The following is a 13366-nucleotide window of genomic DNA, read 5'->3' on the forward strand; positions in this document are numbered from 1 at the left end:
TTGTTATGATCAGTCAAAGGCTTTAGCATAGTCGATGAAACAGGTAGATGCTTTTCTGGAATTCCCTTGCTTTCCCTTTGATCCAGCAAATGTTGGGGATTTGATCTTGGTTCCTCTGCCTTTTCTAAACCCAGTCTGGACATCTGGACGTTCTTGGTTCACATCATGCTGAAGCCTAGCCTGTCAGATTTTGAGCATGACCTTTCTAGCACGGGAGATGAGCAGAATTGTCCCATGGTTAGAACATTCTTTTTGGATGTTTTTGACCTGATAGGTCAGTTGGTAAAGAATCTGCCTGCAGTGCTGGAGACCTAGGTTCGATTTCTGGGTCAGGAAGATCTGTGGGAGAAGGGATAGGCTATCCAGTAAAGTATTCTTGGGCTTCCCCTGTGGCTCAGCTGGTTAAGAATCCACCTGCAATGTAGGAGACCTGGGTTTTATCTCTGGGTTGGGAAGATCCCCTGGAGAAGGGAAAGGCTACCCACCCCAGTATTCTGGCCTAGAGAACTCCATAGACTGTATCTATGGGGTCGCAAAGAGTCAGAGATGACTGAGTGACTTTCACTTCACTGGAACATTCTTTAGTACTACCCTTCTTGGGGATTGGGATGATTGACCTTTTCCAGTCCTGTGGCCACTGCTGGGTCTTCCAGATCACTGCCTTGTCGTGGTGATGGGGCTTGCATAATTCACTGAAGCTATGAGTCGTGCTGTGTAGGGTCACCCAAGACAGACAAGTCATAGTAGAGAGTTCTGACAACACGTGATCCACTGGAGAAGGGAATGGCAACCCACCCCAGTATACTTGCAGTGAGAACCTCATGAATTGTATTTAAAAGAAAAAAAAAAAACCCAACAACTTCTTTATCCATTCATCGGCCGATGGACATCTAGGTTGCTTCCATGTTCTAGCTATTGTAAATAGTGCTGCAATGAACAATGGGATACATGTGTCTCTTTCAATTTTGGTTTCCTCAGGGTACATGCCTAGGAAGGAGATTGATGGGTCATATGGTGTTTGGGTTTTTTTTAATGGGTTGTACCTTTTTTTTTCTTTTTCTTTTTTTATTGAAGGATAATTGCTTTACAGAATTTTGTTGTTTTCTGTCAAACCTCAACATGAATCAGCCATAGGCATACGTATATCCCCTCCCTTTTGAAGTTGTGGTATATATACACAATGGGATATTGCTCAGCCATAAACAGGAATGCCTTTGAGTCAGTTCTTATGAAGTAAATGAACCTAGAACCTATTATACAGAGTGAAGTAAGTCAGAAAGAGAAAGATAAGTACCATATTCTAACACATATATATGGAATCTAGAAGAATGGTGCTGAAGAACTTACTTACAGGGCAGCAATGGAGAAATAGACATAGAGAACAGACTTATGGACATGGGGAGAGGGAAGGAGAGGGTGAGATGTATGTAAAGAGTAACGTGGAAACTTACATTACCATATGTAAAATAGATAGCCAATGGGAATTTGCTGTATGTCTCAGGAAACTCAAACAGGGGCCCTGTATCAACCTAGAGGGGTGGGATGGGGAGGGAGATGGGAGGGAGGTTCTTCTGTGTATTCCTGCCACCTCTTCTTAATATAATCTGCTTCTATTAGGTCCACACCATGTGGACCTAACCATACATTAACAGTATGTTATTGAGCCCATCTATGCACCAAATGTTCCCTTGGTATCTCTAATTCTCTTGAAGAGATCTCTAGTCTTCCCCATTCTACTGTTTTCCTCTATTTCTTTGCAATGTTCACTTCAGAAGGCCTCTTAACTCTCCTTGCAATTCTTTGGAAATCTGCATTCAGATGGGTATGTCTTTCCTTTGCCTTTCACTTCTCTTCTTTTCTCAGCTATTTGAAAGACCTCCTCAGGCAACCATTTTTCCTTTTTGCATTTCTTTTTCTTAATAAAAAGAGTCCTTTGAGGCAGGTCATTGTGTATGATTATAGTAACAACAGCAACGAAAAAAGCAAGTCAAAGAAACATCTCCAAACTGGAGTCAGAACTGGTCCTTCTCTGCAGCACAGGTGTGTTAATACGCCCAGGAGTGAAACTGCTGGATCACGTTGCAACTCTACTTTCAGTTTCTTGAGGAACCTCCATACTATTTTCCACGGAAGCTGCACCAATCTGCATTCCTGTCAAGAGTGTAGGAGGTTCCTCTTTCCTCACATCCTCTCTAGCGTTTGTTATAAAATTTATTACTTCTACTACTGTAGAGTGTGCATTCCTTCTACACATAATACATGTTTCTGGCAAAACTGGCATTCTGAAAAATTAAGCACTGAAGAATTATGGGGAAAAACATGGCTGTGAGCGGATTACTTAGAACCTAAGCAACTTTTTCACCAAAGCCCTACAAAAGAGATCATTGTTACCTTGAAATAATTACCTTGGCAGTTTTCCCTGCTGTCTAGAGGCTGCCTCAGAAGATATTGGTAAATGCAGAAACACCCATGTGGGGATTCTGGATGGCATTCTGAGACGAGCAGGTGTATCTCCATTCTCTGAGCCAGTGGCTGCTCTCACTTGGGTCAGCAGGGGAAGAGGTACAACCATCAAGCAGGGTGCAAATCATGCAGGCGTTCATCGTCAGTTTGCTTAATGGAGCTGAAAAGGCTTCTGCCTGGGTAGTAACCATCTGGGAGCTTTGCCTTCTGTTTCCTGCTGAGGTTTTTAATTCTGCTTATATACCCTGGCTCCCCATGCCTAGGAAAAAATTGTGTATAAACCAACACAATTGCAACCGATTGGACAATAGGAATATCTGCTATAGCAAAATACAACTGCTCTGGGAAAATGGGGAAACAATATTTTCAGTTTCTCCTGAATAAGTCAGTTTGAGACCCTTAATTTGATGTCACGACACATTTCACATGTGGACAAAGGTCAGCGGCCACATCAATAAACAAAGGATGCTGAGGCCATCAGGCCATCAAGCCATCAAGCCAGCAGCCACTGCAGCCTGCCCTGACTGTGTACCCTGAGAGGATTCAGACCGGAGAAAAGCAGGATACTGGCTCCAGGTACCTGGGGTACATATCAAAAGATGACTTCGATGAGCCCAGACTCTTGCATCTTCCTATACATAGGAAAGCACTAAATTCATTAACTTGAAATGTCTGTTTTTTCTTTAATTAACAGTAATCTTTTGATGTTACAACTACCTGAATTTTGTTGCCAAACTCCTAGGCACCCTGGCTTCTTCCTTACCTCTTCAGAGCAGTTCCCTCAGAGCCATCTGTGAGACTGTCTCCCAGGCTTAAGTCCTCAAAAAGTCCACCAAACAAAATATAAACTTTTATGTTGTGGTTCTGTTTTTTTTTTTTTTTAATCAGCACACCTTTGGGAATTTGTAGAGTGGAGGCACTTTTAAGTGGCTACCCAGAAAGAGACTGTGAGTACTATTTTAGATGTCAGCAAGGTGGATGCCATAATTATGAAAACAAGTAGAATCCTATCCCCTATCATCTAGTCCCAAGAAATTGTTACTTCCTTTGCTGGAAACAATGTAAACAATTTTTTCTTTGTCACAGATCCTCCAATCAGTTGGCATACTTGACTACATTGTATAATAAAAAATGTATTTACATTATGAGATAGAAGTTACTAGGAGATAGAAACCATATCAATAATTCTAATAGGAAAATTAAATGTGAAGAAATGCTAGCTCTTAATAGGTGGTAAATGACTAGCAGGGATTTTTTAAGGGTTCTCAGTCCTATAGAAGTAGTGTGAACCAAAAACTGGGCTTGCCTCTTGGCGGGTGTCAAGCCAATAGGGCACAACCAACCCAAAGAGCAGGAGAAGGAGGAATTTGCTATTAGTTGCAGCAAGTAAGGAGAATACCAAAGATCTTTTCCAAAGCAGTGTCTCCCTGAACAATAAGACTGGGTAAGTTTTGAGATCAGGGTACATGTATATTCATGAAGGGGCTTGAACAGAGGAGAATTCAGCATAGAATTCTGGCAAAGGCTGACAGAGTCCAGGCTTGAGTGAACTGAAGTAAGGAGGGTCAATGTCATTATTCCATCCTCCACCTGTGTGTGTGTGGGGGGGGGGGGGGGGGTCTTCGTTTCTCCAATCAAAGATATATTTTTATGAATATCCTTTGACAAGGCACTAGGACTTTGCTTTATCACTATACTGTTGTTTGGCTGCCTCTTTTCTGTTCCCACATTCCTTTGTTCCCTGAATATTGTTAACCACTGAGATATGTTCAAGGGCAAGCAATGAGGCCTGGCTTTGATTATAAAATGACTTGGGCCAAAAGTGACTTCTCTTAGGTCAAGAAAACCACTCCTTGTTCTCTTTATCTGGGGACCCCCTAACCTATCTACTTATGGTATCAATTCTTCAAGAAAGCAGTTACTCCTCCTGGGGCTGAGAGAAAGTGAACAAGGGCCCTCTGAGAAACTTAGGCAAGGCCGCCGGCCCTGGAAGCCTGGGCTGCAGGTCTCTTTGCAGAGGGTGTGGCTGCACGGGGATATGCATCCCATCAGAGCAACTGGCTGGAGGGTCTGGGCAGGGACTCGTCCACGTGAGAAAGCTGTTTCCAGCCATCACGGCGTGAGCTTCGTCTCACCATCTACATCAGGTTCAGGTGTGGTTGAGACCCGTTGGGTGCAATTCATTGGGTGCTGCTCCTTTAATATGAGTTCTTAAATTAGAGAGCTGTTGATTAAAGACACAAGTAATCAGCTCCCTTTCCCCTCCCCCATCACACCCAACATACACCCTATACAAGACAAGTATGGGATGGTCACTACAGAAAATCCCATTCAAAAGTAGGTGAGGAAGGGAAGCTACAGTACACACTTACTCTGAAACCCAGCTGTGTGCAAGCCGCTCTTTGCAGGAAACTGTCCTCAGTAGGAGCCCCTTTCCTTCAGCAGAGCTGTATTGTCACTACTTTCAAACCAGACACCCCCACACTCTACGCATCTCTGGCCCACGCACACTTTCAAATCTTTTAATCACACAATGCTTTGCCTAAATCGCTGGTTCTTTCCACAGATCCAGGAAGTAGAAAGGAAGAATAAGTAAGTAACAGATGACCAGATCTCTTTCCTCACTCTGTCTTCAGTGATCTCACAAACTGCGTGAACAAGATAATATCTTGGTGGAGATCCCAAGGAGTGGACAAGCCTGCCCAAAGTGGGGCACGGCAACAGCTCTGACCTCCTGTCTCAGCGATTAACTGAGATGGGTCTACGGTGGCCGTCTGAAGCAGGATCTCAGTTCCACCACCGAGAAGTGAAGCCAGGCCATAATGGTGACCGCACCACATCCTAGCCGCTGGACCCACCAGGGCGGGTTAGCCAGGAGCAGAGCCCTTCTCCTAGCCGTAGCATTCCTCACACTAGTAGAACAGGAAGTCCTAGGATACATGCAATTTCAAAAAGGCCCGAACGTTGTAGGCCCCTACGGCCTACTCCACGGCTCTTTGTCTGCTCTGAAGAAGGAATTCAGCAAAGAGAAAGAAAGTAGTGAAATAAGTAAAGTGTTTATCAGGAGAAAAAAAATAGTACCTGCAGACGGACACACAGGTGAGCTCAGAGAAAGACCAGAGGCCTGACTCGGGGGAGGTGCTTCGGGGTTTCCTTTGGCCAGTCGCCATGACTTCTCTGGCTTTGGGTCCACGTGTGGTCTGGCTCAGGGCCCTCCTCCATGTGCATGTGTGTCTTTTAGCCAGCGATGGATTCCTGAGCGAGGGTCTCCAGGAAGTTGACAGAACATATTACAGCATGACGCCCGCTCCCTTCTCTGACCCCTAAGAAACCTTTCTGCACATGTGTAGTGTGGGAAGTCTCCTTGGCCTCAAGGATGAGAAACATGCAGTCTCTTTCATCCAAGCAGGACTCGGCTCCTCCTTGCCCCAGCTGTTATCTTTATGGTGAAGTATCTGTCCACAGGAGACAGATTCCAGCTGCTCAGCCTAAGACCCATCTATATCTTCTCACAAGATTATTCCTCTTTTCCCTTTAAAACTTTCAGGTTCAAACAAAATCTTCAGAGGTGGTTTTTGGTTACACTGAGTCCACCATCTCTACTCAACTTCCAGCATTCTGATTAAAAGCAACTTTTCTTTCTACCAATATTTGTCTCTTGAGTATTGATTTTTGAGTAGCAAGCAACCAGATCTGATTCAGTAACTTCTGGGCCTCCGATTTTAAGAGGGTTGGGTCCTTTGAATCCCAAATTATGAAGCACATCTGGCTCCAAGGATGTGGAAGAGGATGGTTGGCCCGCACTCACAGACCGTAAGAAAAGGGCCTGGTAAACACTCGCATTGCCTATTAATAATGGAGATTTATCAGATGCCACTGTTGTGCCTTCTGTTTCCCCACAGAGATCAATCTCCAGGAAGTGGGATTCCAAGAAGCTCAGAGGCAAGACTGTTCCAGGACCACACTTTCTGCCTCTGCGCTGACAGATGATACCCTGAAACAGCCACAAGAGTAACAAGGGTAGTCGAATGGAGTAGGGCAGAGCCTTGGCAAATGTTTCATAGACTCCATGCACTGTGCCAAAGGCTTCATCTCACCCAACCTCCCGGAGGCTTTATGAGGGAGGTACGAACATCCCCATCTATGTCAGCCCACTTGTACCCATTTAGATGAGGAACCTGAGGGTCACAGATATTGCAGTGTGCTCAGGTTTGCCAACTAGAAAGCTATAATAAAAACTGTGACCTGACTTTCTCTGTCAATTTTCTGCTCTTTGCTATTCTGATGGAAATTTAAGATGCTGAACTCTCAACTTTGTTTCATGAAAAACTAAAAGTGTAAGACTGCTGGATTGTTACAATGCCAATTTCCTGCTCAGATATCGCACAGTAGATTTGCAATATGCTGCCATTAGGAAAAACTGGGTGAAGGGTATGTGGAATCTTTCTGTATCATTTCTTATAACATACTAATTTAAAATTATTTCAAAAAACTTTTTAATTTAAAAAAACTAAAACTGTCCTACAAAGATGGCTTCGCTAGACTTCTTTCACACCTTTATGAGAGACAACGCAGTACTTTAGCAATGCAGTGAGAAAATTGAAGGGTGATGTAATAATGGTGATTTATTTCATTATTACTTCATCTGTGTATTCCATCCACCTTCTATTTTCTTATCTTAGTATTGCTTAAGCATAGATTGGAATTATTAATAATAAAGTAAGTTATAGAGTGATACAATAGCAAAATCTTATAACACAAGAGAGAAAGATGCCCAAAGACTGCTTAGATACTAAAAGGTAGCTCTGATCTCTAAAAAGATCCAATAGACCCATATGATAATTGCTAAATAGAATGATAGATTTTAGATAGAAAGATGGATAGATCAATACATGATAGACAGGATTTTTTTTTCTTGGTTCCTTGGAACAACTTAATGAAGAAGAAAAGTCACTGAAATATCAATCCATACAAATAACTGAAATTCCTCGACAAAGCAACTCAGAAACTGAAATCGGGTCTAGTAGTCCATAACGCGGAGAAGGCAAAGGCACCCCACTCCAGTACTCTTGCCTAGAAGATCCCATGGACGGAGGAGCCTGGTAGGCTACAGTCCATGGGGTCGCTAAAAGTCGGACCCGACTGAGCAACTTCACTTTCCCTTTTCACTTTCATGCATTGGAGAAGGAAATGGCAGCCCACTCCAGTGTTCTTGCCTGGAGAATCCCAGGGACGGGGAGCCTGGTGGGCTGCTGTCTATGGGGTCGCACAGAGTCGGACACGACTGAAGCAACATAGCAGCAGCAGCAGCAGTCCGTGATGGTGTCCTGAGGGTTGAGATAGAATCCAAACCCTTAGCTTGGCCAACAAGGCCCCGCACGTCAGCCCCTACTCCCCACCGCCTCCGCGGGCTCTCTCTGCATCTTGACCTTCTCACAGTCTCTGCTCCGGCCACACTGGCCTGCTCCTCGATCTTGCTCAGTCTCGTCACAGGGTCCCTGTACAAGTGGGTCCCTCTTTCTGGAGGCCTGCCTTTGCTGACCACCAAGCCTGGGTCAGTTTCTTTATCATAAGCTCTTTCAGGATGGAGTTACCGCCTTTGGGGCACTCCTTTCCGTCTGTAACTGTTTGTTCATGAGGGCATTTTTTTTTGGAGGGTCTGTGTCCCCTGGGAGGCCAAAGACCCTATGAGAAGAGGCCTGTTCCCATTTCCACACATTATTGCATCCACGGCTGACAGCGGTCACCTGCCTCCTCCCTGAGAAACCTCTAAAATTATGCAGAGGAATAAAGTACAGGCCAGGGATCAAAATGGCAAGACGTGGCCTGAGGTAGCTGCAGACCTGCACTCTTGACTCATGTCAGAATTTGTGCTCATTTAAAGATCGTTGCTCTTTAACACCCAATTTCTAATTTCTGGCTTCTCTTGTTAAAAAAAAAAAAAGTTCTGGGACCATATTCCCTTGAACTGCCTAGAGCTGAGCAGTGGTGGCTCCGGTTAGGAGGGGAACCTACTCTCCAACTCAGACGTCCTCTCCGAGCCTGCTTCCCATCTCTACTTCTTGCCTCACAGATGGAGCTGCAAGCCCCATAGAGCTCCAAGGAGGCTTGACACTGTGAATCATTGCACTCTTTGGGGATCCTGGTCTGAATTTTAAGAAAATGTTTGCTGAAAGAATAAATCAGGGCTTCCCTGGTGGCTCAGGGGTAAAGAATCAACCTGCCAGTGCAGGAGACAGTTTCGACCCCCAATCCGGGAAGATCCCACATGCTGTGGGGCAATTAAGGCCACGGGCCACCGAGCCTGTGCCCTGGGCCCGGGAGCCACGGCTACCGAGCCTGCGCCCTGGGGCCCGGGAGCCACGGCTACCAAGGCCCGCGCCCTAGAGCTGGAAGCCACGGCTACCGAGCCTGCGCCCTGGGGCCCGGGAGCCACGGCTACCAAGGCCCGCGCCCTAGAGCTGGAAGCCACGGCTACCGAGCCTGCGCCCTGGGCCCGGGAGCCACGGCTACCGAGCCTGCGCCCTGGGCCCGGGAGCCACGGCTACCAAGGCCCGCGCCCTAGAGCTGGAAGCCACGGCTACCAAGGCCCGCGCCCTAGAGCTGGAAGCCACGGCTACCGAGCCTGCGCCCTGGGCCCGGGAGCCACGGCTACCGAGCCTGCGCCCTGGGCCCGGGAGCGAGCTACTGAGGCCCACGCGCTACAGCCTGTGCCACGCAACGAGAGAAACCACCGCAATGCGAAGCCCTCACACTGCAATTAGAGAAAAGCCCGCACAGCAACGAAGACTCACCTCAGCCAAAAAAAAAAAAAAAAAGTAGTAAACTGCAGAAGGGAAAGGCGAACCATCAGCAATCGTTCATCAAGAACCCCGCGGGCAGTATGCGAGGCAAAGAGATATGGCACCGGATGGCGACCCCCTAGACCAGTAGGTGTGCTGGTGCTACTGTGGAAGGGCAGAGAAACAGCTCCAGGAAGAATGAAGAGGCTGGACCAAAGAAGGAAAAACACTCAGTTGTAGAGGTGTCTATTGGTGAAAGTATAGTCCGATGCTGTAAAGAACAATGTTGCGTAGGAACCTGGAATGTTGGATCCATGAATCAAGGTAAATTGAATGTGATCAAGCAGGAGATGTCAAGAGTGACCATCAACATTTTAGGAATCAGTGAACTAAAACAGATAGGAATGGGTGAATTTAACTCAGATGACCATTGTATCTACTACTGTGGGCAAGAATCTCTTAGAAGAAATGCAGTAGCATTCATAGTCAACAAGAGTCTGAAATGCAGTACTTGAGTGAAATCTCAAAAACAACAAAATGATCTCAGGTCATTTCCAAGGCAAACCATTCAACATCACAGTAATCCAAGTCTATGCCCCAACCCCTGATGCAGAAGAAGCTGAAATCGAACAGTTCTCTGAAGACCTACAACACATTCTAGAACTAACACCAAAAAAAAGTCCTTTTCATCATAGAAGGTTGGAATGCAAAAGTGGGAAATCAAGATATACCTGGAGTAATAGGCAGGTTTGGTCTTAGAGTACAAAATGAAGCAGGGCAAAGGCTAACAGGGTTTGTCAAGAGACCACACTGGTCACAGCAAACACCCTCTTCTAACAACACAAGTGAAGACTCTACACATGGACATCATCAGATGGTCAGTACCAAAATCAGATTGATTATATTCTTTGCAGCCAAAGATGGAGAAGCTCTATATAGTCAGGAAAAAAAAAAAAAAAACAGGAGATGATTGGGGCTTAGATCATGAGCTCCTTATTTCAAACTTCAGACTTAAATTGAAGAAAGTGGGGGAAACCACTGGGCCATTCAGGTATGATCTAAATCAAATGAAGAATAGATTCAAGAGATTAGATATGATAGACAAAGTGACTGACGAACTATGGATGAGGGTTTATAACATTGTATAGGAGGCAGTGACCAAAACCATCCCGAAGAAAAAGAAATTCAAGAAGGCAAAATGGTTGTCTGAGAAGGCTTTACAAATAGCTGGGGAAAGTAGAGAAGCAAAAGGCAAAAGAGAAGGGAAAGGATATACCCAACTAAATGCAGAGTTCAGAGAATAGCAAGGAGAGATAAGGAAGCCTTCTTAACTGAGCAATGCAATGAAATAGAAGAAAACAACAGAATGGGAAAGACTAGAGATCTCTTCAAGAAAATTAGAGATACCAAGAGAACATTTCATGCAAAGATGGGCACAATAAAGGACAGAAAAGCAAGGACCTAACAGAAGCAGAAGATATTAAGAAGAGGTGGCAAGAATACACAGAAGTACACAAAAAAGTTTTTAATAATTCAGATAACCACTGATAACTGGAGGTTCATGACATTGTACAGGAGACAGGGATCAAAACCATCCCCAAAAAGAGATCCAAAAAGGCAAAATGGCTGTCTGACAAGGACTTACAAATAGCCGTGAAAAGAAGAGAAGCGAAAGGCAAAGGAGAAAAGGAAAGGTATACACATTTGAATGCAGAGTTCCAAAGAATAGCAAGGAGAGATAAGAAACCTTCCTCAGTGATCAGTGCAAAGAAATAGAGGAAAACAATAGAATGGGAAAGACTAGAGACCTCTTCAAGAAAATTAAGATATACCAAGGGAACATTTCATGCAAAGATGGGCTCAATAATGGACAGAAATGGTATGGACCTAACAGAAGAAGAAGATATTAAGAAGCGGTGGCAAGAGAAGAACTATGCAAAAAAGATCTTCATGACCCAGATAATCATGATGGTGTGATCACTCACCTAGAGCTAGACATCCTGGAATGTGAAGTCAAGTGGGCCTTAGGAAGCATCACTACGAACAAAGCTAGGGGAGGTGATGGAATTCCGGTTGTGCTATTTCAAATCCTAAAAGACGATTCTGTGAAAGTGCTGCACTCAATATGACAGCAAATTTGGAAATCTCAGCAGTGGCCACAGGACTGGAAAAGGTCAGTTTTCATTCCAATCTCAGTCTCAGAAAGGCAATGCCAAAGAATATTCAAACTACCACACAATTGCACTCATCTCACATGCTAGGGAATTAATGCTCTAAATTCTCCAAGCCAGGCTTCAACAGTACATGAACCATGAACTTCCAGATGTTCAAGCTGGTTTTAAAAAAGGCAGAGGAACCAGATATCAAATTGCCAATGTCAGTTGGATTATCAAAAAAAAAGCAAGAGAGTTTCAGAAAAACATCTACTTCTGCTTTATTGACTATGCCTAAGACTTTGACTGTATAGATCACCACAAACTGGAAAATTCTTAAAGAGATGGGAATACTAGACCACCTGATCTGCCTCTTGAGAAATCTGTATGCAGGTCAATAAGAAACAGTTAGAACTGGACATGGAACAACAGATTGGTTCCATATTGGAAAAGGAGTCCATCAAGACTGTATATTGTCACCCTGCCTATTTAACTTATATGCAGAGTACATCATGAGAAACGGTGGGCTGGATGAAGCACAAGCTGGAATCAAGATTGCCAGGTAAATATCAAGAACCTCAGATATGCAGATGACACCACCCTACTGGCAGAAAACCAAGAACTAAAGAGCCTCCTGACGAAAGTGAAAGAGGAGAGTGAAAAAGCTGGCTTAAAGCTCAACATTCAGAAAACTGAGATCATGGCATCTGGTCCCATCGCTTCGTGGCAAATAGATGGGAAAACAATGGAAACAGTGACAGACTTTATTTTCTGGGGCTCCAAAATGACTGCAGATTGGAGTGACTGCAGCCATGAAATTAAAAGATGCTTACTCCTTGGAAGAAAAGTTATGACCAACCTAGACAGCATACTAAAAAGCAGAGACATTACTTTGCCAAAAAAGATTCATGTAGTCAAGGCTATGGTTTTTCCTGTAGTCATGTATGGATGTGAGTTGGACTATAAAGAAATCTGAGTGCCAAAGAATTGATGTTTTTGAACTGTAGTGTTGGAGAAGACTCTTGACAGTCTCTTGGACTGCAAGGAGGTCCAGCCAGTCCATTCTAAAGGAAATCAGTCCTGAATATTCATTGGAAGGACAGATGCTGACGCTGAAACTTCAATCCTTTGGCCACCTGATGTGAAGAACTAACTCATTGGAAAAGACCCTGATGCTGGGAAAGATTGAAGGCAGGAGAAGGGGACAACAGAGGATTAGATGGTTGGATGGCATCACCGACTCGATAGACATGATTTTGAGTAAGGTCCAGGAGTTGGTGATGGACAGGGAAGCCTGGCATGCTGCAGTCCATGGGGTCGCAAAGAGTTGGACATGACTGAGTGACTTAACTGAACTAAACTGAGCAACAGATAGTGCTGCACTCAATATGCCAGCAAATTTAGAAAACTCAGCAAGGGCCACAGGACTGGAAAAGGTCAATTCTCTTTCCAATTGCAAAGAAAGGCAATGCCAAAACACATTCAAACTAATATACAATTGTGTTCACTTCACATGCTAGCAATCTAATGCTCAAAATCCTTCAAGCTAGGCTTCAACAGTATGTGAACCAAGAACTTCCAGATGTCCAAGCTAGATTTAGTAAAGGCAGAGGAACCAGAGGTCAAATTGAAAACATCCATTGGATCATAGAAAAAGAAAGAGAATTCAAAGAATTTATTGTCTATGCTAAAGACTTTGACTGTGTGGATCACAGCAAACTGTGGAAAATTCTTAAAGAGATGGGATTACCAGACCACCCTACCTGTCTCCTTAGAAACCTGTATGCAGGTCAAGAAGCAACAGTTAGAACGAGACATGGAGTGACAGACTGGTTGAAAATTGGGAAAGGAGTGTGTCAAGGCTGTCACAAGGTGACAAGGCTGTATATTGTCACCCTGCTTATTTAACTTATATGCAGTGTACATCGTGCGAAATGTTGGGCTTGATGAATCACATGCCGGGATCAA

General features: G+C 44.4%; 1 protein-coding gene across 1 annotated transcript in view; it reads right to left on the reverse strand.

Moving 5' to 3' along the window:
* Positions 1-4054, reverse strand: part of LOC110126285 (collagen alpha-4(VI) chain-like) — a 113153-nt gene extending 109099 nt beyond the window's left edge. The window contains 1 exon segment of the mRNA XM_070466998.1: positions 2406-4054. Coding sequence (XP_070323099.1) covers positions 2406-2517 — 112 coding nt within the window. The 5' untranslated portion in view covers positions 2518-4054.
* Positions 4055-13366: the final 9312 nt, after the last annotated feature.

Source organism: Odocoileus virginianus, chromosome 4, assembly GCF_023699985.2.
Source record: "Odocoileus virginianus isolate 20LAN1187 ecotype Illinois chromosome 4, Ovbor_1.2, whole genome shotgun sequence".
Lineage (NCBI taxonomy): Eukaryota > Metazoa > Chordata > Mammalia > Artiodactyla > Cervidae > Odocoileus > Odocoileus virginianus.